This window comes from Heloderma suspectum, chromosome 3 (assembly GCF_057233095.1).
Source record: "Heloderma suspectum isolate Gila_16-S chromosome 3, 16-S_ref, whole genome shotgun sequence".
NCBI classification, from domain to species: Eukaryota; Metazoa; Chordata; class Lepidosauria; order Squamata; family Helodermatidae; genus Heloderma; species Heloderma suspectum.
In genome coordinates, this window is record NC_139460.1 from 321,510,728 (window position 1) to 321,538,267 (window position 27,540).

The window sequence follows — 27,540 nt, forward strand, 5'->3', positions numbered from 1 at the left end:
CTCACAATGGAGACATACCCACTGTACCTGACTCTCCCCGACCCCATTCCCAGTTTCATTACACGTTTGTCATTTTGTCATTACACATGTCCTTCCCATTCACCAGCTACCCCATCTCTTCTTGTCCAACTATGTAGAGACGGGGTGTTCAGAGAACATTCCATTCTCTTGCTTATTTTAATTCTATGAAGTTATTGGTCTTAATTATAGGTTTCAGAAACTATATAGAAAAATATTTGTGAAAAAGAACTTTTTTGCATCAGCAGTAAGTTGAAGACCTTCGGGTTCAGTCAACCCCGTGTCTTCTAAAACTCCACATCATAAACTCATTTACTCATAAATAAATTCCATTTTTCTTCAAGGAACCTTCTTGAACGAACAATTGGGATGAAGCAGAATGTGCATTTTTTAACTTCCTTATCTTAGCATATCATTTGATAGATATGAAATCTTAAATGAATTATAGTCCATGAGAGGCATCAAGAGTGGCCCTTGCTCCTACGGGAAAGATCTCTCTCACCTTGGATATCTGGATGATTTGTCAGGAGAAGCAACGCCCAATGCAGAGTAGTGGCAGTTGTGTCTGTTCCAGCAATGAATAAGTCATTAATACACTGAGCCAGGTTCTCTTCATCATAGGTAGAGTTGGGCTCATTCCTGCTCTGATGCTGAAAATGGGAAAAGTGAAGTTTCATTTGCAGTTAATTGTAGGCTGCCCTTCAACTCTCTGTGCCCCCTTCATTATCCTAGCAGTAAGTCATGCTTCATAGCTGAGTGTGATGAGACCGTTGCACATATTTGTGTGTGTGCTATCGCTGCTGCTGCTGCATATGGGGATCTGAGGACTGAGGTAATAAGAGTTATTCAAACTGCCTCAGAATCTGAAGTGAAGCAAGCTTCTTTAAGGCGTTGGAACCGATTTCGAGCCTGGGCAGGACTTCTACGGCCTTAAACTTCTGATACATTTTAGTAAAAAACAAACAAACAAAAAAACCTGCCCACCCCAATCTCTTCAGAAATGGAAAACACCAGGCAGAGAGGAGGGGGTGGGAAGGCAGAGGAGCGGGTGTAGCTCTGTGACTGACAGCTCTAACTTCCAATCAGGGGGTTACTTCACCATGTCTCTTATTTCCAATCAGTGCTCCTAGGAGGGGTATAGGAAGCACATATCAGAAGCTGTTTCTATGCATGTCTACTTGGAAGTAAGTGCCACTGTACGCAACAGGCCTTAGTCCCTAGGAAGTATGATTAGGACTGCAGCCTCAGTGATTTCTCTCCCCTTTGCTAGTTGAGTTGATTGACTCTGTTTCTGGAGCTGGTGGTTGATTGTGTCCTTTGGTTTCAGAGGTTAGTGTGGCCTTCCCGTCTGTTCCTTCCTTCCTTATTCCAGAGTAGTCTTTTCCAGAAATCCAATCCCTTGCATTTTTATTCTTTGCTTTACTCTTCCTGTCGTTTGTGTTTCCCTTTAGGCCAATCTGTTGTCTAAGCCAAAAGTTATAGCCACCATCTCCCCACCACCACCCACCCGCCTCTCTGGTCAAGTGCCACCACTTGGCCTTTCCCAAGGGAAGGGAAGGGAAGGGAAGGGAAGGGAAGGGAATGTGGGAGAGGGCTGGTGTGTGACGCTGCCTGAAGAGGCATCCACCGGTCAGAACCATGCCAGATCGAGTGCTGCCATTTCACAGAGCACGGAGCGCATTCAGGCAACATCCAACCTCACAGCCTTTTCCAAAGGAAAAACCACTCAGGAGTGGGCTAAGTTAGGCACTGCCATTTGATCAAGGCAGTTCTGTCCAACACTCTGCAGTGGCCTTTCCCCAGGGAGAGCAGAGGAATTGGCCTGTTGCCACTTGAAAACAAATCCATGCTACACTGCCTGCCTACTCTGCAGGAGGTGGATTAGCAGAGGCAAGCTGGTGGGGCATTATACCACATCCAGTATGCTCCAGCACTTGCACAAACAGCACAGCTCCGTCTTGTAGGGGAGAAGTCAGTCAGCAGCATGGGCAAGAGTGAAGGAGCAGGGCAGAAAAAGAGAGAGTGAGAAGTCCCCTTATCACTCTTAAACCTTCCCCCCAAAAGAAGCAGCAAAAGCTGAGGCAGAGGGCAAGCAAGAGAGCGAAAAAGGGGAGGGAGGAGGATTCCAGAGCAACAGCTAAGTCTAGAAAGCTATCCACAGTTCCTGAGTGGCTAGTTGCAAAGCTGAGCCCAAAGTGCGGACAAGGGCAAGCGAGGAAAGGAGAGTAGCTGTCCATCTCAGGTAGCCTCAGGATGCTGCAGGTGACCCCACCTCCAACATCACCAACTGCAGCTTTTTCTTGCCCACTTTCAGTTCTCTCACCAAAGAAATAAACATTTTTAAAGGCACTGCATCTGTTGAAAATAATGGGGGAAGGGATGACGTAGCAGGGTTAAATGTGCAGTCAATCACCAACTACAATTAAAATAAACACCAGTATTACCTCACTTGGGGGGGGGGGGGCAGGTAAGGAAAAAAAACACCTTCAGCTGTTTACAAGTAATGTGGGACCAGACTACAGAGCAGAGACATGTAATGTCAATGCAACAGAGGAATGACATCCACAACCACATTACCAACAACTTCACTGATCACCTCACCACGCGCATCACTAGCATTGCCTTTCCACAGTGAAAGGGTTGGTGCTATACCTGAGTTATAAATTTTAAAACATCGCCTCAAATCTGGTCTGAAAAAATATAGACGGTCAACAGAGAATACTAGAACGCAACAACATATTAGCAACATCATCAATAATTTGGATGCTCTATAAAATGTAGAGGTGAAGGAATCTGTCAATTTCGGTTTCTCTCAGTTTCTCATTTTCCAATTGTGAGTTCAGTTCCTCCGAATCTTGCAAATTTTTAAAAAATTCTTGAAATGGTCTTGATTCATTTTAAGAATTTTGAAAAAACCTTTGCGGGGTTCTCTGCCCTCATGGGCTAAAAGTTCAGGTAGGGGACAGCCCTCAGGAGATAGGAGTTAACTAGGCCTACCTTGATATTTAAAGTAGGCCCTAGCTAATGAGTCCTTGTGGAGATCGACATCTTTTATGCTTGGATATCTACCAGGCCTGAATTCTCTTTGTCACTCTATGAATTCTTGTGTATGATAATTTGGTAACGAGTTTATGTATGTCAATCATCTCAAAGCCTCCAGTTCCATGTATGGCATCTGATTAAGTGGGTTGTAACCCACAAAAGGCAATGCTAATTTATTAAAATATCTGAGCAACTAAAACAGTCGATATATGTGCTACACTTAACCCTTGAATTTGTACACAGAAGACTAACATGGTTATATTATAGTAATATTAACCTGGATTAGTTACTGTTCCACATGTTGCCAGAGAGCTTCGGCTATTGGGCAGTATAGAAATGAAATAAATAAAATAAATAAATACAATTTATTCAGCCAAACCAGTGTGACATAGTGGCTAAAGTGTTAGGTTTAGAGCAGTGAGACACAGGTTCAAATTTCTGCTCAGCCATGATGCTTACTTAGGCCAGGTAGGTCAGTTACTGTCTCACACCCTGATCTACATCAAAGGGTTGTTGTGAGGATAACTTGAGGTCAAAGCTATAAACACCTACCTAAACTCCTTGGAGGAAGAGTGGGATTAAAATGTAAGGAATAAATGAAGTTGCACAACCTGGTTGATTAAAAAGGTCAATCCTTGCGGTTGTTTCAGTACATGCTTTCATGTGGAATGGGCACTAGCCCATAGTCCTTTTAAGAACAGAAGCAAGGGTCCATAGGCAAGATCATTTGGCACACATTAGTTTCCATTCAACAGCCATCCACAGTTGGGGTTATGAAAATATCTGCCATTTCAGTGGATGCCCTTCTGTATGAACTATACCCCACTTTAGCAGCTGAATTTAATATGGGTGAAGTTTGGGGGAGGGACTGAATGCAAATATTATCTGAGACCTAGAGAAAATTACTGGTGACTCAGCATAGCAGGGAATGTAATGATTTTTTGGATGAGTAGTATTCAAATACAAAGTGGATCCTTACTTTTTCCATCTGAAGTAGATAGAAATCAATGAAGTCCTGTGGCTCATGAGAGGATTGTTGCGCCTTATGCTTCTCTATCTCCTCTTTTGCAAGTGAAAGCACCATATCTATGGCAGAAAGTGCCGTTCTGTGAGCCCCTGGAATATGTTTCATGATCGATGGGAACATTTCATACAGCTGTAGGGAAGAGAAAAGCAAAATCTCAACATTATCAGGGAGGAGGTGGGATAACATGGTCCATCAGCCAGTTCCTTTGGATTAGCACTTCGATATCATCCTCTGGATTATTCTTGAGGGCTAGCATATTAATATGATTCTCGTCGGATGAAAAGCTGGATTTACCAGCTTCTTTGAATCAACCCATCGGTGGATTCTGGTAAATTATTCTAGTGAAAGATATAAAAGAAGATTAGGGCAGCAAAAATGTCACCAAGTTATTTATTTTATTTGTACCGCATCTTTTGACCAAAAAAACAGCACTCAAAGCAGCTCAATATCTGGTTTGTATTGGTCACTGGTTTGTATTGGTGGAAGCTGCTTACTTTAGAAGCCAAGAAGGTGCCTGAGTCAAGGCTCTCTCTCTTTTGCTCTTTTAGTTGCCAGAGAAGATAGCCAAACCACAGAGACCACCAAACCACTACCGAGTAGGTTAGCAGCAATCCCCCTGTCTCAACCGGTGAACTGCTTTGGCCCCTCCCAACCCAGCTCAATATCTGTGGATTGGGGTGCTGCTCCTGATCAGAGGACGAGTGGTTCAGTGCACCCCTAATGAAGACTGATTCAGTTTAAAGTTGAACTTACCACCCTGTCCAATATTACAGCTATTATAGTTAGGGATGTTGTAGAATTTCCTTTGGTCTGCATTTTTGAGCAAACTGTCCTAATTTGCACTTCCTAGACTAATATTCACATTGGAAAACAGTTATCCTTCAGATTCTGCACTTCTCCAAATGTTGTGATGCAGCGTTCGATGCACTGCTCAGAAATTGCATACGAAAATGCATGTGTGTGTGCATACCACTTCCAGGCAGTGAAACATTTTGGTTCTATCACTTAATCAGGGTTCAGTTTCCTTAAAAGGTCACCAGAGACTTATGGCATTTCTGTGATATAAGGTGTATTTACACCTACGTACAGGTTGAGCAAAAGATGAGGGATCACAGCATTAACACTCCAACAGGTTTCTGATGTCTAGGGGAACTCATAGTGCCACAGGATTTACTGCAGAGAACAAAGTCAACTTTCTGCCTCCTTTTCAGACGCTGTTCCAGCACAGACTGACTCTTGCACAGACAGACATAGCTTCCCTCTATTGTTCTCACCTCAGGCTCAATTAGCACATTCCTTGGGAGAAGAGGCACCCATTCACAGATCTTGAGCTATCCAGGCTGAACTTGACCAATCAGTTTTCCCCATTCTAGGAATCTCTTTTCACAACTACAGACTCACAAGACTGGGGGGAGCTGTTCAGCCTGTGCCATCTGTGTGTCAAGATCCTGGGAAGAAAGATTATATATCTAGTCCAAAATATATTAGTGACTGTTGTGAGGTTGATAAGTTTTATTATTATATAACATTATAAAATTAGTGATTTGTTATTATTATGTATCTTTTTAAATCTCCTTTTTAAATTGTTATTACCATTATTACTGGTTTGGTTAGTAAGATCTTTGGCTGGTTAAAATGTTAAGCTTTATTACTATATGTTAGCTGAAGGGCAATATATGGTTACTGGAAATGAATTGTAGACTTGCTTCCTTGCTATAAGACTGATGATATGATATTGAAATGTTAGGTTGATTATTTATGCTGTACTGAATTGTAATATTGCCAGTGTTATAGGTATAATTTTTAAGCAGAATGGGATTTGAAGTTTCTGTGTAATGGAGTTTAAATTTAATTTCTTTAAATAATTCTTTATAATTTTTTCATGTTTTTTTTCCCGTCCTTCTCCTTCTTCTGTTTTCTCTTTCTTTTTTGTTATTGCTGTGTCCTCTTAAGAATACTGTATTGTTTGGAAATTGTAGTTATTGATTAGGTTGTTGGTATTGTTTATTTCATTTATCAAGTTAAAAAATAGAATAAAAAGTATTAAAAAAAAAAAGATCCTGGGAAGAAAGTCTCAATGTCTGGGCTCACTGGAGAGGCTGCCTCCCTCTGTTCTGGCTATTCCCATTCTGATTCTGAATCTGAGCTGCCAGAAATCTCCACACGCTCAGATTCATTCCTGTCTGACAGTACTTGTTAATTCCCCCCTGCCCCTGATCCCCTTTGCTCTGGAAGTGCTGCTGGGGTTACTGCAAATGGTAGCTAGGAAAAGAGGGTGGAGGCTAGATCTGTCTTGAACAGCTCCCTCATTCCTCCACCATGAGAATGCAAGTGAGGGGGGCAAGGGCATGACTTGAGGGATGCGGGAGTCTGTCGCAGAGCGAAGCGGGAAAAGTTAGGGGCAGAGCTAAGAATAAGATGCTTTGCCAGGTTGACCACTCATGATAGCCAACATAGGAGGGAGCCACCCTAAGGGAGGAGCATCCCTAGGAAGCTAGTCTGGCAGTGAAGTTCTTGCCCAGACTGCTGGCAACTTTCCTTAACTTCCACTTCATATCCTCTATTGATATTTGTAGATGTGTGGATTAGCTGGTTCACTGAGTCTGAGAGTTTCCTAAAATTTGTATTTGTAATGAAGCTAGTCATTAACTCATAGAGTAGTGTTAGTGCTTTGTTTCCTGGAGTGTGTTGATTGCAAAGCAAGAGGACGGAGGAACATGACAAGTACAGAATATGGCTCTGCTGGGCTAAAGGAAGTAATGTGTGCAGAGGATGAAACTGACCAGGATAATGACAGTTCAATGTTGTTTTTAGTTATATGTTGTTTGTGTATATTGTCTGTGTGCTTTCATGTAAATGGATTTTAAACTTCTTGTATTCCAATGTTTTAACTTCTGTAAACCACCCAGAGAGCTTCAGCTATGGAACAGCACAGAAGTGTAAAAAAATAATAAATAATTGACAAGAGAGGAATATGCCTATGTGGGGCTACAGAGCGGACAGGAGGAACTTTTCGCTTTAACATTTGTGTGTATGTGGTACAAGTGAAATAACTTTTTAGTTGCCCATTTCTGATAAGTAGTAAATTCTACAAAACTTAGTATTTTACATGGATGAGATTGACTTAAAAGAGATATGTTTGTGCTTTAAAAATGTTAAAGTTTTGTTTTTTAATGGCAATTTAAATGTATTTGTTTAGGTGTTGGTATTTTGATTTGTAGAGTAGCCCTTGAAGAAATTATTCCAAAATGCATTGGGCTCAATAAAATTTAGGCACTTTTTGAGATTTTCTCCTCTTGAAATTATTTTATTTTCAGTCCCTTTCCTTCATTTTCAGTCCCTTTCCAGTGTGGGGTTTGCTTTTTTTCATCACTGTGCAAACCCAGTTGATCTTTTCATTAAGGTGTTCATCACAACTCAACAATCTCTTTCTTGGTTAGTCCCTGCCAGTTCAGTCCCCAACTGTGCATTTCTAACGATAGGATATTTTGTGTACATCAAAATTCATTTGCAATTTTGTTGCCCATTCACCAGTTTGGAGAGATCCTTTTGGAGATTTTAGGCAGTCCCATGGGGTTTCCACCATCGGAATATCTGGTGTAATCTGCAAATGTGGACACCTCACTACTCACCCTTGACTCCAGATCATTTATCAAATGAATAGCACCAGTCCCAATATAGATCTTAGGGGGACATCACTGCTTACTTCCCTCATGTGAGAATTATTAATTTACTCCCTACCCTCTGCTTCTTATTATTTGGCCATTTACAGATCCATAAGAGGAACCATCCTCTTATCCCATAATTGCTACCTTTGCGCAAGAGCCCTTGGTGATGCATCTTGTCAAAAGTTTTGGGATTCCAAGTTGTAGTGGAAATGCCCCAGAAGACTTTTGTATATCGAGGAGACAGTGTGACATGCTACAACTGCTTCTTTTATGCCTGCAACTCCTGCGAGACCTTAAAAGCCACGTTTCTCAGGCCTCTTCAGGAGCCTTCAGGCTGCTTGGCCTGTCTCCTTGTTCTTCACACAGGATGGCATGGCCTTGGAAGGCAGGGAGGATCCCTTTGGGTTTTTTAAAAACTCCACCTGGTTTTTTAACCTATTTTGGGGGGTAAGACAAAAAAATGCCTAGACATCATGACCCCATCACAGCCGGTGTGACTGATTAGGGAGCTGTGAAAGAAGCATTGAACCTCTCTGCCTTTGGCAAAACAATTGGTGTCACGAATAGGATTCAGCAGCAGTGCCGTTGTGGGGAAAGAAGTCTACTGAGCAAGATATTGGCCAGAGCCACATCCCTGGGTGGGCCAGGCTCAAGTGCTTGGGCACCCATGGCTCAAATATAGAACCGGTTGACTCTGCCGGTGTCATGGGATTCTGAGAGGCCTGAGTTTGGGGCCCTACTAATACATTGCTTAAATGCTTTCAGGTATTGGGAGTGGGGGAGAAAGGGGGGCAGAAAGCAGTGACAGGGCTAGGATGGGTCTCCCTCACTGTGCTCTGCATTTGCAGGAACGATTAGAAGCCACTCGGAAGTAGATGCAGCTGGAAACGGATGACATTGTCACCCTCAAAGAACAGCAGACTTTCTCGCAGGAAGCACTGGAAGGCATGCAGGGGAGGGGCAATGGGGCAAAAAGACAAGCCGCCATCACGAAGGTTGTCAGGTTTGCAGCGCTTAAACATCAAAAGCAGGCAGAGCAAGGGTGTATGCCTAATCCTTGCAATCCCAAGGCAACCAAAACACTCAGAATAAGAAAGTAACAAGAAAGCAAATGTTTATGGAGCTGCTAGAAGTCAGGGTATTGAAAAACAATATAGATAGCATTCCCACTCCTGACTTGTATAAGATGTGGGAAGAAAGGTGCATTCATAACAAGGCAACCGGGAAGGGAGCCCCTCAAGTTAGGGGAGATATCCAACAGCTCCACCAGAGAACCAGTTATACACTGTCCAGTTCTGGGCACCACACTTTAAGAAGGATGCACACTAGAAATGGTTCAGAGGAGGGCACCAAAGATGATCAGGGGGCTGGAAACAAAGCCCTATGAGGACAGACTGAAAGAACTGGGCATGTTAAGCCTTGAGAAGAGAAGACTGAGGGGAGATAGGATAGCGCTCTTCCAGTACTTGAAAGGTTGTCACGGAGAGGAAGGCCAGGATCTCTTCTTGATCATCCCAGAGTGCAGGACACAGAATAATGGGCTCAAGTTATAGGAAGCCAGATTCCAGCTGAACATCAGGAAAAACTTCCTGACTGTTAGAGCAATACGACAGTGGAACCAATGACCTAGGGAGGTGGTAGGCTCTCTCACACTGGAGGTGTTCAAGACGAGGCTGGACAGCCATCTGTCAGGGATGCTGTGACTTGGATTCCTGCATTGAGCAGGGGTTTGGACTCGATGGCCTTGTAGGCCCCTTCCAACCCTACTATTCTATGATTCTATGACTGTTAGAGCAATACAACAATGGAACCAGTTGCCTAGGGAGGTGGTGGGCTCTCCACACTGGAGGCATTCAAGACAAGGATGGACAGCCATCTTTCAGGGATGCTTTGACTTGGATTCCTGCATTGAGCAGGGGGCTGGACTTGATGGTCTTGTAGGCCCCTTCCAACCGTACTGTTCTATGATCCTATGATTTATGATCCTATGACTCCATTGCCACGTGATGGAGGAGGGGGATGGGAAATCAAACCCCCAAAAGATTCAGGGCCCTGCCCAGGAGGTGCAGTTCCTGGGGGTGGTATGGGCAGGCCCTGTCAGACACATACCTGAGAAGGTGCTCCATGGAATTGCTGCTCTGTGGGCTCCGACTTCGAAATGGGAGACTCAATGCCTGGTAGGCTGGATGGGCTTTTGGAGGCAACATATACCACACCTGGCCCAGATTTCGAGGCCCGTCGACCAGGTGACATGCAAGAAAGCTCAGCTTGAGTGGGGGGAGCAACAACAACGGGCTTTACCCAATGCTACAGCGGTAGTGGCAGCTGCCATGCCGTTGGGGCCATGCACCAGAGGGCAGCCCTTTGAGCTGCAGGTGTCACCGAATGCTGAAGTAGCTGTGTGGATCCTATGGCAAAAGGAGCTTTGGGGCAAATGGCTGCCTTTGGGATTTTGGTCCTGATGTTTGCCCAATGCCAACTACTCCCCTTTTGAGCAACAACTTCTAGAATGTTGTTGGGCCCTTGTGGACACTGAACCATTAACAGGGCAAGACCCTATAGTCATGAGACCTTCTATCCCGATTATGAATTGTGTAAAAGATGACTCAGCTAGTCCTCAAGTTGGTAGGGCACAGCAGTCCTCCATAATCAAGTGGAAATGGCACATCGTGGTGAGGGCAAAACTGGGGCCACAGGGGATGAGTGCATTCCAAGAACAAGTGTGAGCTTTAACACTCACTGGGGAGGAGATACAAGAAAGCCCTAAGATGGACATAGGGCCATCCCCAATGCATGAGGCCCCACCATATGCCCAGGTGATTCACAATGAAACCTGGTTCACAGATGGATCAGCCGAATACCAGGGAAATGAAAGGGCGTGGCTGGCAGCAGCCATCGACCCCGTTTGATGTTGTTAAATTAAGGCACCAGGAATAATGAAAATTGCATGATTCCCATAGGCAAAAGAATGTGCCGATAAACTGGAGTACGCTGCTAGGAAACTGCAAAAAAACGCAACTGGCTGCATTTTGTTAGACCATGCACTGATATGACAAGAAAGTGGGAAAGACAAGTTTGGACCTGGATTGGATGCCAGCATGAAATAGGGATGGTGGAGAATTTCTCCACGAATCCCTGGGAGGCCGAATGCCAATGCATTCGGCCCCCCGAAATTGGTGGTGAAATTCTCCGCCGGCCCCCCGCGCCCCCCCCCCGGGATGGGACTTACCTCGTGCGAATGTCCCTCTTGGCGGCGGGTCCCGGCGGCGTTTTGGCGGCATTTTGGCGGGGGCGGCGGCAGCGGCCGGTCTTCTGCTGCCATTGCAAAATAAAAAAGGAAAGTAAAAAAACACACCCACACACACCCATGATAGGCTACGTAACAATTTACGTAGCCTATCACAGCTAGATTTCCAAAGTCAGCCGTGATAGGCTACGTAAATCATCACGTAGCCTATCACGGGTGACTTTGGGGGGAAAAAAAAGCGTGTATGCAAATGGCAGCGCCCATAGGGCGCCGCCATTTGCGTTCCTTAGTTTGGCACGTCTAGTCTACGTAAAGATTTACGTAGACTATGGCAAAAATAAGGGCAACGCAAATAGCATTCCCTTATTTTCGTCGTAGTCTACGTAAATCTTTACGTAGACTAGACATGCCAAACTAAGGAACGCAAATGGCGGCACCCCATGGGCGCCGCCATTAGCGTACGCGCTTTTTTTTTTCAAAGTCACCCGTGATAGGCTACGTGACGATTTACATAGCCTATCACAGCTGACTTTGGAAATCTAGCCATGATAGGCTACGTAAATCGTTACGTAGCCTATCACGGGTGTGTGTTGTTGTTTTTTTACTTACTTTTTTTTTTCGCGGCCGGGTAGACGGGGCGCTCCTCCCCGGCCTGAATTTCGGCCAGGCAAGGCGGGGCGCCTCCCCCCCCTCGCCTGAACTTTGGGGGGAGAACCGAAGCACCTCCCCCCCACCGCGAAGCAAGCTGCAGGACCAGGTAAGTCCCTTTCGTCCATCCCTAGGAAACCACACTAATGATCATAACCTGGAAATGCCGTAAGGGAATAGTGGCATTGGTGCAGGGGCCAGATTCAGAATACCCTGCCTTGGTCTCCCTCCAGTTAGAGCATAAACCTAGATGGAAAGGATTGTGGGTGGCATCTTCTCTACTGTTGTAACCCAATGATGAAATAGACTGAGAAAATCTTCCAAATGACACTCTGTAAGAACCATGGCATTTCTTTCGTTCTGGATATCTGTATGATGTTATGCATACAGTGTCTACATTATGTTCTCCATTTTGTTAACACTGCCTTTTGTCTTTTATGTATATACAATCAGGAATAATAATTTTAAAAAAGTATGCTAATCCTGAGGCCAGTATAGACACCTACTGGGTCATGCCAGCCAATGCTTTCACCGAAGGCTTCAATTCAATGCTATATGAATCACAACTGAGCAAAGGTCTGCCACCACTTGAGCAATCAGTCTTGGAACAGCAACAGTGATTGCTGAATGATTGAAGTCTAACCATGAAAAACATTTCGAAATTGGCATGCTATTCTGTAATTGCCTTTTTGATTACAGTTATTGTATTACTCCACCAGTCTTGTAATATGTGTCCAGTATTTTAAGGTTAAGCAGCTGCATGCAGAAGAGCAAACTACTATGTGGCAATGCGAGACAAGGAAAAGTGATAAAGCATAAAGAATGAGTTGTGAATGTCAAGGGGTAGAGGAAGTGCCCTGGGAGACTATAACTGCTTCTTTTCTTCCTGCAACTCCTGTGAGACCTTAAAAGCCACATCTCTCAGGCCTCTTCAGGAGCCTTCTAGCTGCTTGGCCTGTCTCCTTGTTCCTCAAACAGGATCACATGGCCTTGGAAGGCAGGGAGGATCCCTTTGGCTGCGCTCCACCTGGTTTTTTAACCTATTTGGGGGATAAGTTGAAAAAACGCTTAAGACATCATGACCCCATCACAGCCGGTGTGACAGATTAGGGAGCTGCAAAAGACAGCATGTCGCCACAGGAGACTTTGGGTACAGTAGACCTAACAGAGCATCACTCGGAGTGTCTTTGCCGACTGGGACCACAGAGGTGCTGAACGTCGGCCGACCGGAGTCTCTCCGCTGTCATTATCTGGGGCTCCTGACAGCAGAACGGAGGAGTAGGATATTGTGCTTAGTTTTGCTTTATAACATCATATGCTTAACTGTAATAATCTGCCGTGAATAATCCAATAATCATGGATCACTGCCTTGTTGTGGCGAAGGGGCTTGCATAACTCAGTGAAGCCATAAGCTATGCCGTGCAGGGCCACCCAAGACGGACAGGTCATGGCAGAGAGTTCTGACAAAATGTGGTCCACTGGAGAAGGAAATGGCAACCCACTCCAGTATTCTTGCCAAGAAAACCCCATGGAACGTATCACAAGGCTAAAAGAGATGACGCCGGAAGATGAGCCTCTCAGGTCGGAAGGTGTCCAATATGCTACTGGGGAAGAGCAGAGGGTATTTCCAAGTAGCGCCAGAAAGAGTGAAGCGGCTGGGCCAAACCCGAAAGGACACTCAGCTGTGGATGTGTCTGGTGGTGAAAAGAAAATCCGATGCTGTAAAGAACAATATTGTTTAGGAACCTGGAATGTCAGATCAATGAATCAAGGTAAGCTGGAGGTGGTCAAACATGAGATGGCAAGATTGAACATCGACATCTTGGGAATCAGCGAACTAAAATGGACAGGCATGGGCGAATTTAATTCAGGTGACCATCATATCTACTATTGTGGGCAAGAATCCCTTAGAAGAAATGGAGTAGCACTCATAGTCAACAAAAGGGTGGGAAAAGCAGTATTGGGGTACAATCTTAAAAATGATAGAATGATCTCAGTACGAATCCAAGGCAAACCATTCAACATCACAGTAATTCAAGTCTATGCCCCAACCACTGAGGCCGAAGAAGCTGAGGTTGATGGGTTCTATGAAGACCTACAACACCTTCTAGAACTAACACCAAAAAAAGATGTCCTCTTCATCATAGGGGATTGGAATGCTAAAGTAGGAAGTCAAGAAATCACCGGGATAACAGGCAGGCATGGCCTTGGTGTACAAAATGAAGCAGGACAAAAGCTAATAGAGTTTTGCCAAGATAACATGCTGATCATAGCAAACACTCTTTTCCAACAGCACAAGAGGCGACTCTACACATGGACATCACCAGATGGTCAATATCGAAATCAGATTGATTATGTTCTTTGCAGCCAAAGATGGAGAAGCTCCATACAGTCAGTAAAAACGAGACCTGGAGCTGACTGTGGCTCAGATCATGAGCTGCTTCTTGCAAAATTTCGGCTTAAATTGAAGAAAGTCGGGAAAACCACTAAACCGTTCAGGTATGACCTAAATCATATCCCTGATGAATATACAGTGGAGGTGAGGAATAGATTTCAGGGATTAGACCTGATAGACAGAGTGCCTGAGGAACTATGGACGGAGGTCCGTAACATTGTTCAGGAGGCAGCAACGAAATCCATCCCAAAGAAAAAGAAATGCAAGAAAGCAAAGTGGCTGTCTGATGAGGCTTTACAAGTAACTCACGAAAGAAGGGAAGCGAAAAGCAAGGGAGAAAGGGGAAGATAGACCCAACTGAATGCAGAGTTCCAGAGAATAGCAAGGAGAGACAAGAAGGCCTTCTTCAATGAACAATGCAAAGAAATCGAGGAAAACAACAGAATGGGAAAGACTAGAGATCTCTTCAAGAAAATGGGAGATCTCAAGGGAACATTTTGTGCAAAGACGGGCATGATAAAGGACAAAGAAGGCAGGGACCTAAGAGAAGCAGATGAGATTAAGAAGAGGTGGCAAGAATACACAGAAGAACTATACAGGAAAGATCTGAATATCCCTGATAGCCATGATAGTGCGGTCACTGAACTTGAACCGGACATCCTAGAGAGTGAGGTCAAGTGGGCCTTAGGAAGCATTAGTACCAACAAAGCTAGCGGAGATGACAGTATTCCAGCTGAGCTATTTAAAATCCTAAAAGATGATGCTGTTAAAGTGCTGCACTCAATATGCCAACAAATCTGGAACACTCAACAGTGGCCACAAGACTGGAAAAGGTCAGTTTACATTCCAATTCCAAAGAAGGGCAACGCCAAAGAGTGTTCAAACTACCGCACAATTGCGCTCATTTCACATGCCAGCAAGGTGATGCTCAAAATCCTACAAGCTAGGCTTCAGCAGTATGTGAACCGAGAACTACCGGAAGTACAAGCCGGGTTTAGAAGAGGCAGAGGAACTAGAGATCAAATTGCCAACATTCGCTGCATCATGGAGAAAGCAAGAGAATTCCAGAAAAACGTCTATTTCTGCTTCATTGACTACGCTAAAGCCTTTGATTGTGTGGATCACAACAAACTGTGGCAAATTCTTAAAGTGATGGGAGTACCAGACCACCTTACCTGTCTCCTGAGAAACCTGTACGAGGGTCAAGAAGCAACAGTCAGAACCAGACATGGAACAACCGATTGGTTCAAAATTGGGAAAGGAATACGACAAGGCTGCATATTGTCACCCTGCTTATTTAACTTATATGCAGAGTACATCATGAGAAATGCCGGGTTGGATGAATCAGAGGTCGGAATTAAGATTGCTGGGAGAATTATCAACAACCTCCGATATGCAGACGATACCACCCTAATGGCAGAAAGCGAAGAGGCTCTAAAGAGCCTCTTGTTGAGGGTGAAAGAGGAGAGTGCAAAAGCTGGTTTGAAACTCAACATTAAAAAAACGAAGATCATGGCATCTGGCCCCATCACTTCCTGGCATATAGAAGGGGAAGAAATGGAAGCAGTGACAGATTTTACTTTCTTGGGCTCCAAGATCACCGCAGACGGTGACTGTAGCCATGAAATTAAAAGACGCTTGCTCCTTGGGAGGAAAGCTATGGCCAACCTAGACAGCATATTAAGAAGCAGAGACATCACCTTGCCGACAAAGGTCCGTCTAATCAAAGCTATGGTTTTCCCAGTAGTAATGTCTGGCTGTGAGAGCTGGACTATAAGGAAGGCTGAGCGCCGAAGAATTGATGCTTTCGAACTGTGGTGCTGGAGAAGACTCTTATGAGTCCCCTGGACTGCAAGGAGGTCAAATCAGTCCATCCTCAAGGAAATCAACCCTGAGTGCTCATTGGAAGGACAGATAATGAAGCTGAAGCTCCAATATTTTGGCCACCTAATGCGAAGAGAAAACTCCCTGGAAAAGACCCTGATGCTGGGAAAGACTGAAGGCAAAAGGAGAAGGGGGCGGCAGAGGATGAGGTGGCTAGATAGCATCACGGATGCAATGAATATGAACTTGAGCAAGCTGCGGGAGAGAGCGCAGGACAGGAAGGCCTGGCGTGCTATGGTCCATGGGGTCACGAAGAGTTGGACACGACTGAACAACAACAATAATCTGCCAGCTATAGTTAATAAATCTTTTCGACTCTTACTCCTTTGTGTAGCCATTGCTCTGAATCCAAAGAAGAACCTCTCTGCTTTTGGCAAAACACAAGTATAGGATTACTAGCAGATCACCACATCCACAAGTTTGTTGATACTGTCAAAGAACTGCAACGGTTGGTGAGGTCGGAGTTCCCTTTAGGGAAACCATGCTGATTCTTCCTTGGCCAAGACTTGATTTTCTCTGTTTTTAATCATTCTAATAACGATGCCCAATTATTTACATGGAAGAGAACTGCACATATGTGAATAATGAAGTATAACTGCATTTCAGTTTATGTATTGGTTGTCAGGGTGGACACTGAGCCCATAGAATCCCAGAGTAGTTCTGATTCTGAGGAAGAGAAGTCGCTCCTGGGAGAGGAGCACGCTCCTCTTTCCCAGGGTCAACAGCTGATGGAGATTCCTCCCACCAGCATTCCTAGCTTAGATGGCAGTCCTGGGAGTGACAGAGCGTGGGAAGCAGACTTGATGGACGAGCGACGCCGACGCAGAAAGCGGCGCCAAATGGAGGGTGCAGAAAGGAGGCGTAGTGCCCGGTTGGCGTGCAAACAATGGTTGCGCCCAGAGGATCCAAGGGAAAAGGGGAGGGACTCTCCCTAGCCCATAAGTTCAGAGTCTGCCAGTGATTCTCCTTCAAACGGGGAGCAACTGTTCCAACTTAGGGCATAGGTACTCTGCTGCTCATATCTAGTTGCTAACAGTAGAGTTGTTAAGTTGTAAAAGAGGAATAAAGCTTTGAAAAGAATCCATTTGTCTGTGTCTGGACTTGGCTACTGGATTAGACTGAGAGAGGCCTCCAAGGAGCCCTTGACAGCTTGGTCCCTGTTCCTCTTTTTTTTCCCTCTCTCTCTCTCTTCTCCTATTGCCTTATGGAGGGTGCCGGGGACCCAGCGGTGCAAGCTCTAGAGCAAGAGAACCAGATGCTCCGTGATCAGATGGCTCAACTGACGGCTGCTGTGCAGAATCTACAGGCTGCGGTTCAACCCCTCCACCTCCAATTCCCCCCCGCCGCAAGTGCCCGGTGGCTTTGCCAGAGAAGTTTTCTGGTGAGAAAGGACTTTTTCAGATTTTCAGGGCCCAATCAAAGCTGTACATGCGTCTTAGGCCTGAGGATTTCCAGACGGAACAGGTTTGTGTGGGTTTCATCATTAAACTACTGTCAGGCATGGCAGCTAAATGGGCTTTGGGGTTCCTGCTCGCTAATGACCCCCTGCTCGGGGACTATCAAGGTTTCATGACAGCCATGGCATGTTTTTTCGGTGACCCCCTGCGCACGCAGACGGCTTCTCGGGAGATTCGCCGCCTCCGGCAGGGCAAGTACTCAGTTTCCAGCTATGCGACAACCTGTCGCTTGCTGATGCAGGATTTACAGTAGAATGATGCCGCGCTAGTGGCTCAGTTTTTGGATGCTTTGAACGACGAGATCTTATATGAGTTGGCACACATGCCCAGCCTGCCTACTTTGGAGGACCTCATCCAGACCTGCCTTCAGATAGATAGTTGGCTGGAGGGGCGCTGGCAGACCCGGCGGGGTGCCAGGATTTCCCTCCTCCCATTCCCCCATGTTTCCTGCCTCCTCCCCCACCCCCCGCTCCGGCGCTCGGGGTGGAGGAGACCCCAATGCACCTGGGAGCTACCCGAGCCTCACTGCCGCCAGAGGAGCTTGAGCGCGGGCTAGGGATGTACGAAAGTCACTTACCTTTTCGCAGCTTGGCTTCGCGGTGGGGGGGAGGCGCTTCGCTTCTCCCCCTGAAGTTCAGGCGAGGGGGGGGGAGGCGTCCTGCCTCGCCCGGCCGAAATTCAGGCCGGGGAGAAGCGCCCCGTCTCCCCGGCCGCGAAACAAAAAGTGGAAAAAAAAAACCTGATAGGCTACGTTAATCGTTATGTAGCCTATCATGGCTAGATTTCCAAAGTCAGCCGTGATAGGCTACATTAATCGTCACATAGCCTATCACGGGTGACTTTGGGGGGGGGAAGCGCATACGCAAATGGCAGCGGCCCATGGGCGCCGCCATTTGCGTTCCTTATTTTGGCACGTCTAGTCTACGTAAAGATTTATGTAGACTACGGCGAAAATAAGGGCAACGCAAATAGTGTTGCCCTTATTTTTGCCGTAGTCTAAGTAAATCTTTACGTAGACTAGACGTGCCAAAATTAGGAATGCAAATGGCGGCGCCCATAGGCTGCCGCCATTTGCGTACGTGCTTTTTTTTTTTTCCAAAGTCACCCATGATAGGCTACGTGACAATTAACATAGCCTATCACGGCTGACTTTGGAAATCTAGCCGTGATAGGCTACGTTAATCATTACGTAGCCTTTCACAGGGTGTTTTTTTTTACTTTAATTTGTAATGGCGGCGGCAGCCAGCCGGAAGACCGGCCACTGCCCCCGCCGAACCGCCGCCGGGACCCGCCGCCAAGAGGGACATTCACAGGAGGTAAGTCCCATCCCGGGGGGGGCGGGGAGGGCAGAGAATTTTACCACCAATTTCGGGGGGCCAAATACGTTGGCATTCGGCCTCACCGAGATTCGTGGAGAAATTCCCAGAAATTCGCCGTCCCTAGCGCCGGCGTGCTGAGCACCGATGTTTTCGATGTGGAAAGCTGGGGCATTTCACCAAGACCTGCCGAGTTAAATCCACAGCTCTGCTGCCTCCTCCTCCTCTCCTTCCCCCTCCTCCTCCTTGTTCCCGGGCCTGACTAGACTGCCCCCCAAGCTTGTTGGGGGCCTCCAGTGTGGGGGTCAATTCCCCACCAGGTGGGTGCCTTCCTCAACCCCCCCACCCTCCCATCTGCTGTTGCATGTTCACCTCCGCTCCTCTCAGTGGGGTGGGGTGGAGGCCCTAGCTTTAGTGGACTCGGGGGCTACGACCAGTTTCATGGATGAGACCTTCGCCCTCTTCCACAAAATTCCTACCCTGCCCCTTCCTGCCCCCTTGGAAGTGGAGACCATCAATGGACGTCCTCTCTCTTCAGGCACGGTGACCCGTATTACAGTTCTGCTCACTCTGCGCACCCAGTCCCACATTGAGCAGATTCAGTTTCACTTAGCCAAGGTTCCCTTATACCCAATCGTGCTGGTGTTTCCTGGCTCTCTAAGCACAACCCTCAGATTTCTTGGGGGCTTCAGCAAGTGGAGTTTGCGTCTCCCTACTGCTGGAAGCATTGCCTCCCGGAGGAGGTGTCAGTCCCAGCCCAGCCATTAACCCTTTCCTCCCCCTCCTTATCTGTTTCTGGCACTCCTTCAGCTACTGTCATCCTCCCAGAGAAGTATGCAGCTTTTCGGGATGTGTTTGACAAGAAGGAGGATGACCGGCTTCCCCCCCACCGCCCTTTTGACTGTGCCATTAACCTCATTCCGGGGGCGACCATCCCCGCTGGCTGGCTGTATTCGATGTCAGAGCTGGAACTTCGAGCTCTGCGGGAGTTTTTGGACAAAAATCTCAAACGCGGTTTCATTCGCCCGTCTTCCTCCCCCGCCTGCTATCCTACTTGCTTTGTGGCCAAACGATCTGGAGAGCTCCGCCCAGTGCATGATTTCAGAAATCTAAATTCCGTTTCCATTCCTGACAAGTACCCCCTCCCCCTCATACCTGAGATGCTGGAGCGCCTGGGGCAAGCCAAGATTTTCACAAAGTTGGACCTGCGTAACGCATACAATCTCATTTGCATATGGGAGGGGGATGAGTGGAAGACCACTTTCGGGACCAGGTACGGAGCGTATGAATACCTAGTAATGCCTTTTGGGCTTGCCTGCAGGCCACCCCCCACTTTTTCACATTTTATGAATGCCATCTTCCGGGACTATTTGGAAACTTTCCTCATTGTTTATCTTGATCATTTACTTATATTTTCTGAGGACCCCCACGCCCATCAGCTTCATGTCTCTGCCGTCCTCCAGTGCCTCCACGAGAACCATCTTTATACCAAGCTGGAGAAATGTGCATTTGACCTAACCTCTTTGGACTTTCTTGGCTACATTATTTCACCTGACGGTATCAGGATGGATCCTGCAAAGGTCCAGGCTGTCCTCTCCTGGCAGGCTCCATCCACCAAGAAGGACTTGCAACGTTTTCTGGGTTTTGCTAATTTTTACAGAAAGTTCCTGCCCAGTTTTGCTCAGCTGACTTCTCCTCTCATGGACCTCCTTAAGGGCAAGAAATCTCCTTTTCATTGGATGGCATCTGCCCAACAGGCTTTCGAGGAACTTAAGAAGCTTTTCAGTTCTGAGCCAATCCTGTTACATCCCGACCCGAGGAAGCCTTTTGTAGAGCAAACTGATGCCTCTGACTTCGCGGTGGGGGCGGTGCTCTTTCAGCCACATCGGGAGGGCGGCGGGCTGCAACCCTGTGCCTACCACTCCAGGAAACTGACCATGTCTGAGAGGAATTATACCATCTGGGAGAAGGAACTGTTGGCCATCAAGTCCGCTTTGGAGACCTGGCATCATCTCCTGGAGGAGGCGCAGTACCCAGTCGAAGTTAGAACCGACCATCGCAACCTCGAACATCTTCAGACAGCCCATGCCTTAAACCAGCAGCAGATTAGGTGGTCACTTTTTTTTTTTCCTCGGTTCCACCTTAGGATTTGCCATGTGAAAGCCTCAGACAACCTACAAGCAGATGCTCTTTCTCGTAAGCCTGACCTCCAGCCAGGGAGTGAGGAAAATACCTCCCCTCTCACTTGCCCGCAAGAAAGCTCGCGCCTCGCCGCACGGGGCCTTTCCAGATTACAGCCTAGATTAACCCTGTTCGCTTGGCTCTCCCCCCACCATGAAGATCCATCCAGTTTTTCATCAGTCCTAGCTGTCCCTCCTGGTTTCTGGCGACCCTCATCGCTCAGTCGGCTCCCCCCCCCGCCACCAGTGCTGGTGGAGTGGGAGGAGGAATTTGAGGTCGCGGAGATTCTGGACTCCCACCTTTCTCATGGCCGCTTGCAATATCTGGTGGACTGGAAGGGGTACGGGCCTGATGAGCGATCCTGGGAACCCGTGGAAACTGTGCATGCTCCATTGCTGCTGAGGCGCTTCCACCAGCTGTACCCCCACAAACCCGGGGCCCCAGGGGAGGAGCATGAGGGGGGGCCTCATGGGAGCGGGGATGATGTCAGGGTGGACACTGAGCCCATAAAATCCCAGAGTAGTTCTGATTCTGAGGAAGAGGAGTCGCTCCTGGGAGAGGAGCGCGCTCCTCTTTCCCAGGGCCAACAGCTGACGGAAATTCCTCCCACCAGCATTCCTAGCTTAGATAGCAGTCCAGGGAGTGACAGAGAACAGGAAGCAGACTTGATGGACACGCAACGCTGATGCAGAAAGCGGCGCCAAATGGAGGGCGCAGAAAGGAGGCGTAGTGCCCGGTTAGCGTGCAAACAACGGCTGCGCCCAGAGGATCCAAGGGAAAAGGGGAGGGACTTTCCTAGCCCTTAAGTTCAGGGGTCTGCCAGTAATTCCCTTTCAAACAGGGACCAACTGTTCCAACGTAGGGCATAGGTACTCTGCTGCTCATATCTAGCTGCTAACAGTAGAGTTGTTAAGTTGTAAAAGAGGAATAAAGCTTTGAAAAGAATCCATTTGTCTGTGTCTGGACTTGGCTACTGGATTAGACTGAGAGAGGCCTCCAAGGAGCCCTTGACATTGGTTCAGGAAATAAGGTTGCATTAAAATGTGATCCAAACAAATTTCTCCTCTGTCCCTACTTTTAAGATGACCTGTTTCAGGAGGTTTTTGGCTGTTTGATGCTGCTGTGCTCTGAATTCCCCAGTATTGGGAAAAAGGCGGGATATAAATAAATATAATAAATAATAATTTGGTTAATTGTTTTTATCCTGATGACGCTAAGAAGTATTTTATTTGTATGTTTCCTTAGGTGTTTTAGGAGGCAATCCTATGTATGTTTAGAGAGGAAAAAGTCTGGCTGGCTGGAGAATGCTAGGATTTGTAGGACTTTGTCACACCTTGTCCCAGCCCAGGGGGAGCAATAGCCTATGACACCGATTCTGAGTAGGGATGTATGGATTCCCCACTGTCCGTTCTGGTGGGGAATCAGCCCGAGGGGGAGGCGATCCGTTCCTCTCCCCCCCCCCTGGAATCCTGGCATGCTGGGAAAGACTGGGAAAAGACTGATGCTGGGAAAGACTGAAGGCAAAAGGAGAAGGGGACGGCAGAGGATGAGATGGCTAGATAGCATCACCGAAGCAATGAATATGGACTTGAGCACGCTCCGGGAGAGAGCGCAGGACAGGAAGGCCTGGCGTGCTATGGTCCATGGGGTCACGAAGAGTCGGACACGACTGAACGACTGAACGACTGAACAACAACAACAACAACAACATGGCCTCCCCACCTCCTTTTATCTTCACAATAATCATGAAAAATAGGCTATGAGATTAAGTCCAACATTCTAACCACAATCATAACAATTTTCAAAATACTGAAAGGGAACATAGGCCTTTGGAAGATCTGTCTGACTCAGTAAGGAAGAAAAAGACTACTCACAATATAAGAGAAGGAGGAAACAACCTTTAAGGAATCATCAATGGCTCTCATCAGTTTCTGGAATGTTTCATCTTCAATAGAAAACTGGTGTCCAAAAGACAGAGCACACACTATGTTGGAGACTGAGTTGGTGATGGGCAAGCAAGGGTCAAATGGCTGCCCTGAAAATGAAGGTATATTAATATTAATCCAACCTCTCTTGTTAATACCCAGAGTGGGATTTCATAGTGGTGCATGGGAGACAATTGGGATCTTTGACAATTTATTTTTGTGTTAGAAATCAAATAACATACATGAAATTGCATTCCACAATGTACAGAGTTCACAAAGATTTCTGCAGACTGGGGCATGTGTCTGCATCATCTCCTATTATTACATACCCTTTGCACGTGCAAAAGTCTCCACAAGCTGATGGGCCACCTCTTCTACTTTGTACTCCATGCCTTTCTTCCCCAGTCCTAGTTTCCGCATAGTAACTAGACCAAACCGTCTCTGCTGCTTCCAGGTGTGACCATTTGACATTACAATACCTGAAGCCATCAAGAATCAATGAGATACTGTTACTCACAAAATTCATGTTAAAATTGTTAGGTTGCCAGCCTAGCAAAGTCAGTATCTACTGGAGATCATGCCCACGCATCCAAGAACTGCCTGTTTTTTTTCAGAACCTAATGACTTCATTCCTGATGCAGAATCACTGGCTGCCTTTGGACAACCTGATAGCCCATGATGGGTTAATAAGCTACTCACAGTAGCTTATTTTTAAATATCCCACAATCCCCCACCACAGGAGCAGGCTAATAAGCTACTGCGAGTAGCTTATTAAGCTACTGTGTGTGATTTGACTTACACCCCTGCCCCGCTGCAGTCCTCCTGCCGAAGCAGTGGCTCTGTTTCACCTGTGAAGCACTGGAAGTTCGCAGGATTGGGACAGAACTTCAGACACAAAACCAGTCAGGAGGCATCCCATCCACCCTTGAAACCCTGCACGATCACTCACCAAGGAGCGAAAATCCCAAGTGTACCAAAACGGGGAAGGAGCTAGAAAACCTCTGGGGTTTGCAGGACCAGGACCAAACTCCACACAAACCTCTCCTAGTTGTGAGGCACATGATCCACCATCAAACCACCATGCATTTACTCCAGAGGAGCAAAAATCCCAAGTGCAATAGGGAAAAATGTGCACTTTCCCTCATACACTAAAACATGAAAATGTGGGTTTGTGTGTGAAACAAATGCGCATTTCTTGAAATGCACACTTGCAAAAATGTGCACTTTTGAACACTAATATTTTCTGAAATCAGTTTTAATCAGGGATTGTAGCTATGTGCCTGAGGGTAGATGTTGATCATCTGGGGAGAGTTGATGGGCCCCCAATTAGGGGAAGTATGGCATTGGGGTGGAACTGGCTAGCTAAGGGGAACATGGGTCAGACAGCTGATGTGTATCCCCTGTTCTGGTTCTTCCCCCAACCAGAGGGTGCATGGTTGTCTTAGCAATCTTTGCTCAGGCCTTCTGGTGCTGTCATTGAATGCCAGGTCAGTTTGTAAGAAAATCTCTCTCATCTATGACGTGATTGGGGATGAGGTATGTTTTCCTAGGTACTCAGTTGAGCATCAGAATAGGCTTGAGTGTCAAGGAGGGGGAGTTGCTGTATTCTGTAGGAATTCTCTCTCTTTCTTCAGGCTTCCTGTCCAAGTGAGTACCACCCTGGAGAGTTTGTATCTTGTGTTTGGTAAATGGGACAGACTGGGGCTTCTGTGGGTGTACTGCCCATCCTGCTGCCCAGCAGTCTCCCTGCCTGAGCTGACAGAGGTAATCTCTGGCTTAGTGTTGCAGACCCCCAAGATGATGGTCCTGGGGGATCTCCACATCCATGTTGGGACCACTGGTTCTGGGGCAGCCCAGGGTTACATGTCTGCCATGACAACCATAAGGTTGTCCCAACATGTCATTGGCCCAACCCATGTAATAGGATACACTGTAGTGTTGAGTTTCTCTACTGGGCAGAAGGATAGTGGTTTGAGAGTGGGGGATATTACAACCTGTCCCTTGTCATGGTCCGACCACATTTTGTTGAGATTTAGACTAACAGTGGCTGTCTTCCTCTGCAAGGGTGGGGGACCTACCAGGATGGTCCACCCTCAGAGGCTGATGGATTCCAATGGATTCCAGAGGGCTCTGTTGGATTTTCCAGCTGGTATGACTCCTGCTCATGTCAAAGCTGTGATTAATCTGCGGAATATGGAGATGACTAGGGTGGTTGACATGAGCAACCTCTCCTGCTTTGCAGAGTCCATTTGACTCATTGGTATACACCTGAGCTGAGGGAAATGAAGCAAGCTTGGAGACATCTACAACCCAAGTGGAGGAAAACTTGGAGTGAATACAACTGAACACAAGTAAGAGCTCATCATTGAGCCTACTATGTGGTAGTAATGGCAGCAAAGAAGATTTTTTTCTTCACAACCATTGTGTCCTCTCAAAATTGTCCAGCAGAACTTTTCTGAGTGGATTGTGACTTTTTGAAATCTGGCCCAGATGGTGATGTGGTGGCACCCTTGTGGTGTGCTGAAACATGTTTGCTAGACATTTTATGGGCAAAATCGCTTGTATCCATCATGATTTGGAATCTGCAGTTGGATCAGAAAAATCCATGGAGGTGTCCAGATCACTGTCTAGTCCTACATTATTGAATGCATTTCAATTTTTGAGGCCAGGGGATGTGGACAAGGTGCTTGATAAGGTTTGGCCAACCACGTTAGCTCACTCTTTGCCCTTTGTGGCTAATTACATCTGGCAAGGAGGTGACAGCTGGCTGGGTCCATGAGGTAGTCAACTCCTCTCTTATAGAGGAAGCGGCCCCAGCTGCCTTAAAGAAAGTGGTGGTGGGACCACTCCTGAAGAAACCATCACTGGACCCAGAAGACCTGAATAATTGTAGGCTAGTGGCAAATGTTCGCTTCTTGGGCAAGGTGCTTGAGCGTATGATGGCTGACCAGATCCAGGCTCTCTTGGACGAGACTGATTTTTGGAATCCATTTTAATTGGCACACTGGTCCTATTTATGGCACAGAAACAGCCTCAGTCACCCTGTGGGATGACCTCTGTTGGGAGAGAAATGGGGGAGTGTAACCATATTGATTTTCCTTGATCTCTTGGCGGCTTTCAATACCGTTGCCAATGGTATCCTTCTGCAGCATCTGTTGGAGTTAGGTGTGGGTGAGACAGTTTTACAGTGTTTCCACTCTCACTTGGATTGATATTTTCAATAGGTGGTGCTGGAGGATTTCTGCCCAATTCTGTGGCATCTTTGACTCATGTTCCCACAAGGGTCCATCTTGCCCCCCATGCTGATTAACATCTACATGAAATTGCTGAATGAGGTAATTTGGGAGAATCAGCCTGTGTCCTGCTTCATTTTGTTCTCCCAGACCATGCTTGCCTGTAATTCCAGGTACTGTTTGACTCTCCACCTTAGCATTCCAGTCTCCTGTAATGAAAATAACATCTTTTTTTGGCGTACTATCCAGTAGGTGCTGCAGATCCTCATAGAACTGATCTACTTCTGCTTCTTCAGCATCTGTGGTTGGGGCGTATATTTGGATCACTGTGATGTTAAATGGCTTACTGTGAATTCAAATTGAGACCATTCTGTCATTTTTTGGATTGTATCCAAGCACTGCTTTAGCCACTTTATTATTAATTATGAAGGCTGCTCCATTTCTTCTGTGGTGTTCTTGCCCACAGTAGTAGATCTGGTGGTCATTTGATGTGAAGTGGCCCATTCCAGTCCATTTCAGTTCACTGACTCCCAAAATGTCTATATTTAATCTTGATATCTCCCCAATAACCACATCCAATTTGCCCTGGCTCATAGATCTGACATTCCAGGTTCCTATGGTGTGTTGATCTTTAGAACATCGGATTCATCATTCACCACCAACACCATCGGCTGCTAGCCATCCTTTTGGCTTTGAGCTAGCTGCGTCATCACATCTGGGGCTAGTTGAACTTATCCTCTGTTCCTCCCCAGTAGCATTTTAACCATCTTCCGACCTGGGAGTCCCATCTTCTGATGGTATACCGACATATCTCTGGTCGTACTGATCCATTTAGTTTTCATGGCAAGAATACTGGGGTGGGTTGCCGTTTCCTTCCCCAGGGATCGTATTTAGTCTGACCTCTCTGCCATGACCTTCCCGTCTTGGGTGTCCCTTCACGGTTAAGCTCATGACGTCATTGAGGTGCTCAAGCTCCAGCACCATGACAAGGTAACGATCTCCTTTGCTGACATCCCTAGTTTTATGTTTTGAATTGTTTTAATGATTGTAATTGTATACTGTCTTGAGAGGGCCTTTATCTCATTTTCCTAGGCTGCTGTTTAATTATATGTTTACACTTACGTGAGATATCCACCCATTTATGCGTTTTCCATGTAAAATATCAATGTAAAACTGGTGTTTCCTGAATGAATCATAATCTGTGGAGCTATAATTCATGAGAACTGCTGCCCACAATAACAAGATAGTCAAGTTCACGTATTATATGTTACCCAAATGACGGCATGCCTGAGAGACGTTGGGCTGCTTGCATAAAGAAACAGTGCATTGTGTGAACTGCCTCTTGAAAGACACAGTATTCAAACCAACTCTTCACATTTAACATAGGCCCAGAGTCGTCTTCATTTGGTGGCATGAGGATTAGGCATTCCAAATGAAGTAGAAATCCAAATGGAAAAGGATCCATTGATGTCTTCTTTAAAATGCTGCCCTGGCTGCGG

General features: G+C 46.5%; 1 protein-coding gene across 2 annotated transcripts in view; it reads right to left on the bottom strand.

The window, feature by feature from the left end:
* Window positions 1-27,540, bottom strand: part of LOC146351710 (cytochrome P450 2J4-like) — a 71,604-nt gene that overhangs the window by 24,928 nt on the left and 19,136 nt on the right. Inside the window, exons 3-6 of one of the 2 annotated variants that reach the window (XM_084847668.1) lie at window positions 23,138-23,287; window positions 22,758-22,918; window positions 4,040-4,216; window positions 521-662 (exon numbers count right to left, since the gene is read on the bottom strand). In XM_084847668.1, coding sequence (XP_084703794.1) covers window positions 521-662; window positions 4,040-4,216; window positions 22,758-22,918; window positions 23,138-23,287 — 630 coding nt within the window. Of the gene's footprint in view, window positions 1-520; window positions 669-4,039; window positions 4,217-22,757; window positions 22,919-23,137; window positions 23,288-27,540 lie in introns of both variants that reach the window. The other variant, XM_084847667.1, reaches the window with a different exon arrangement.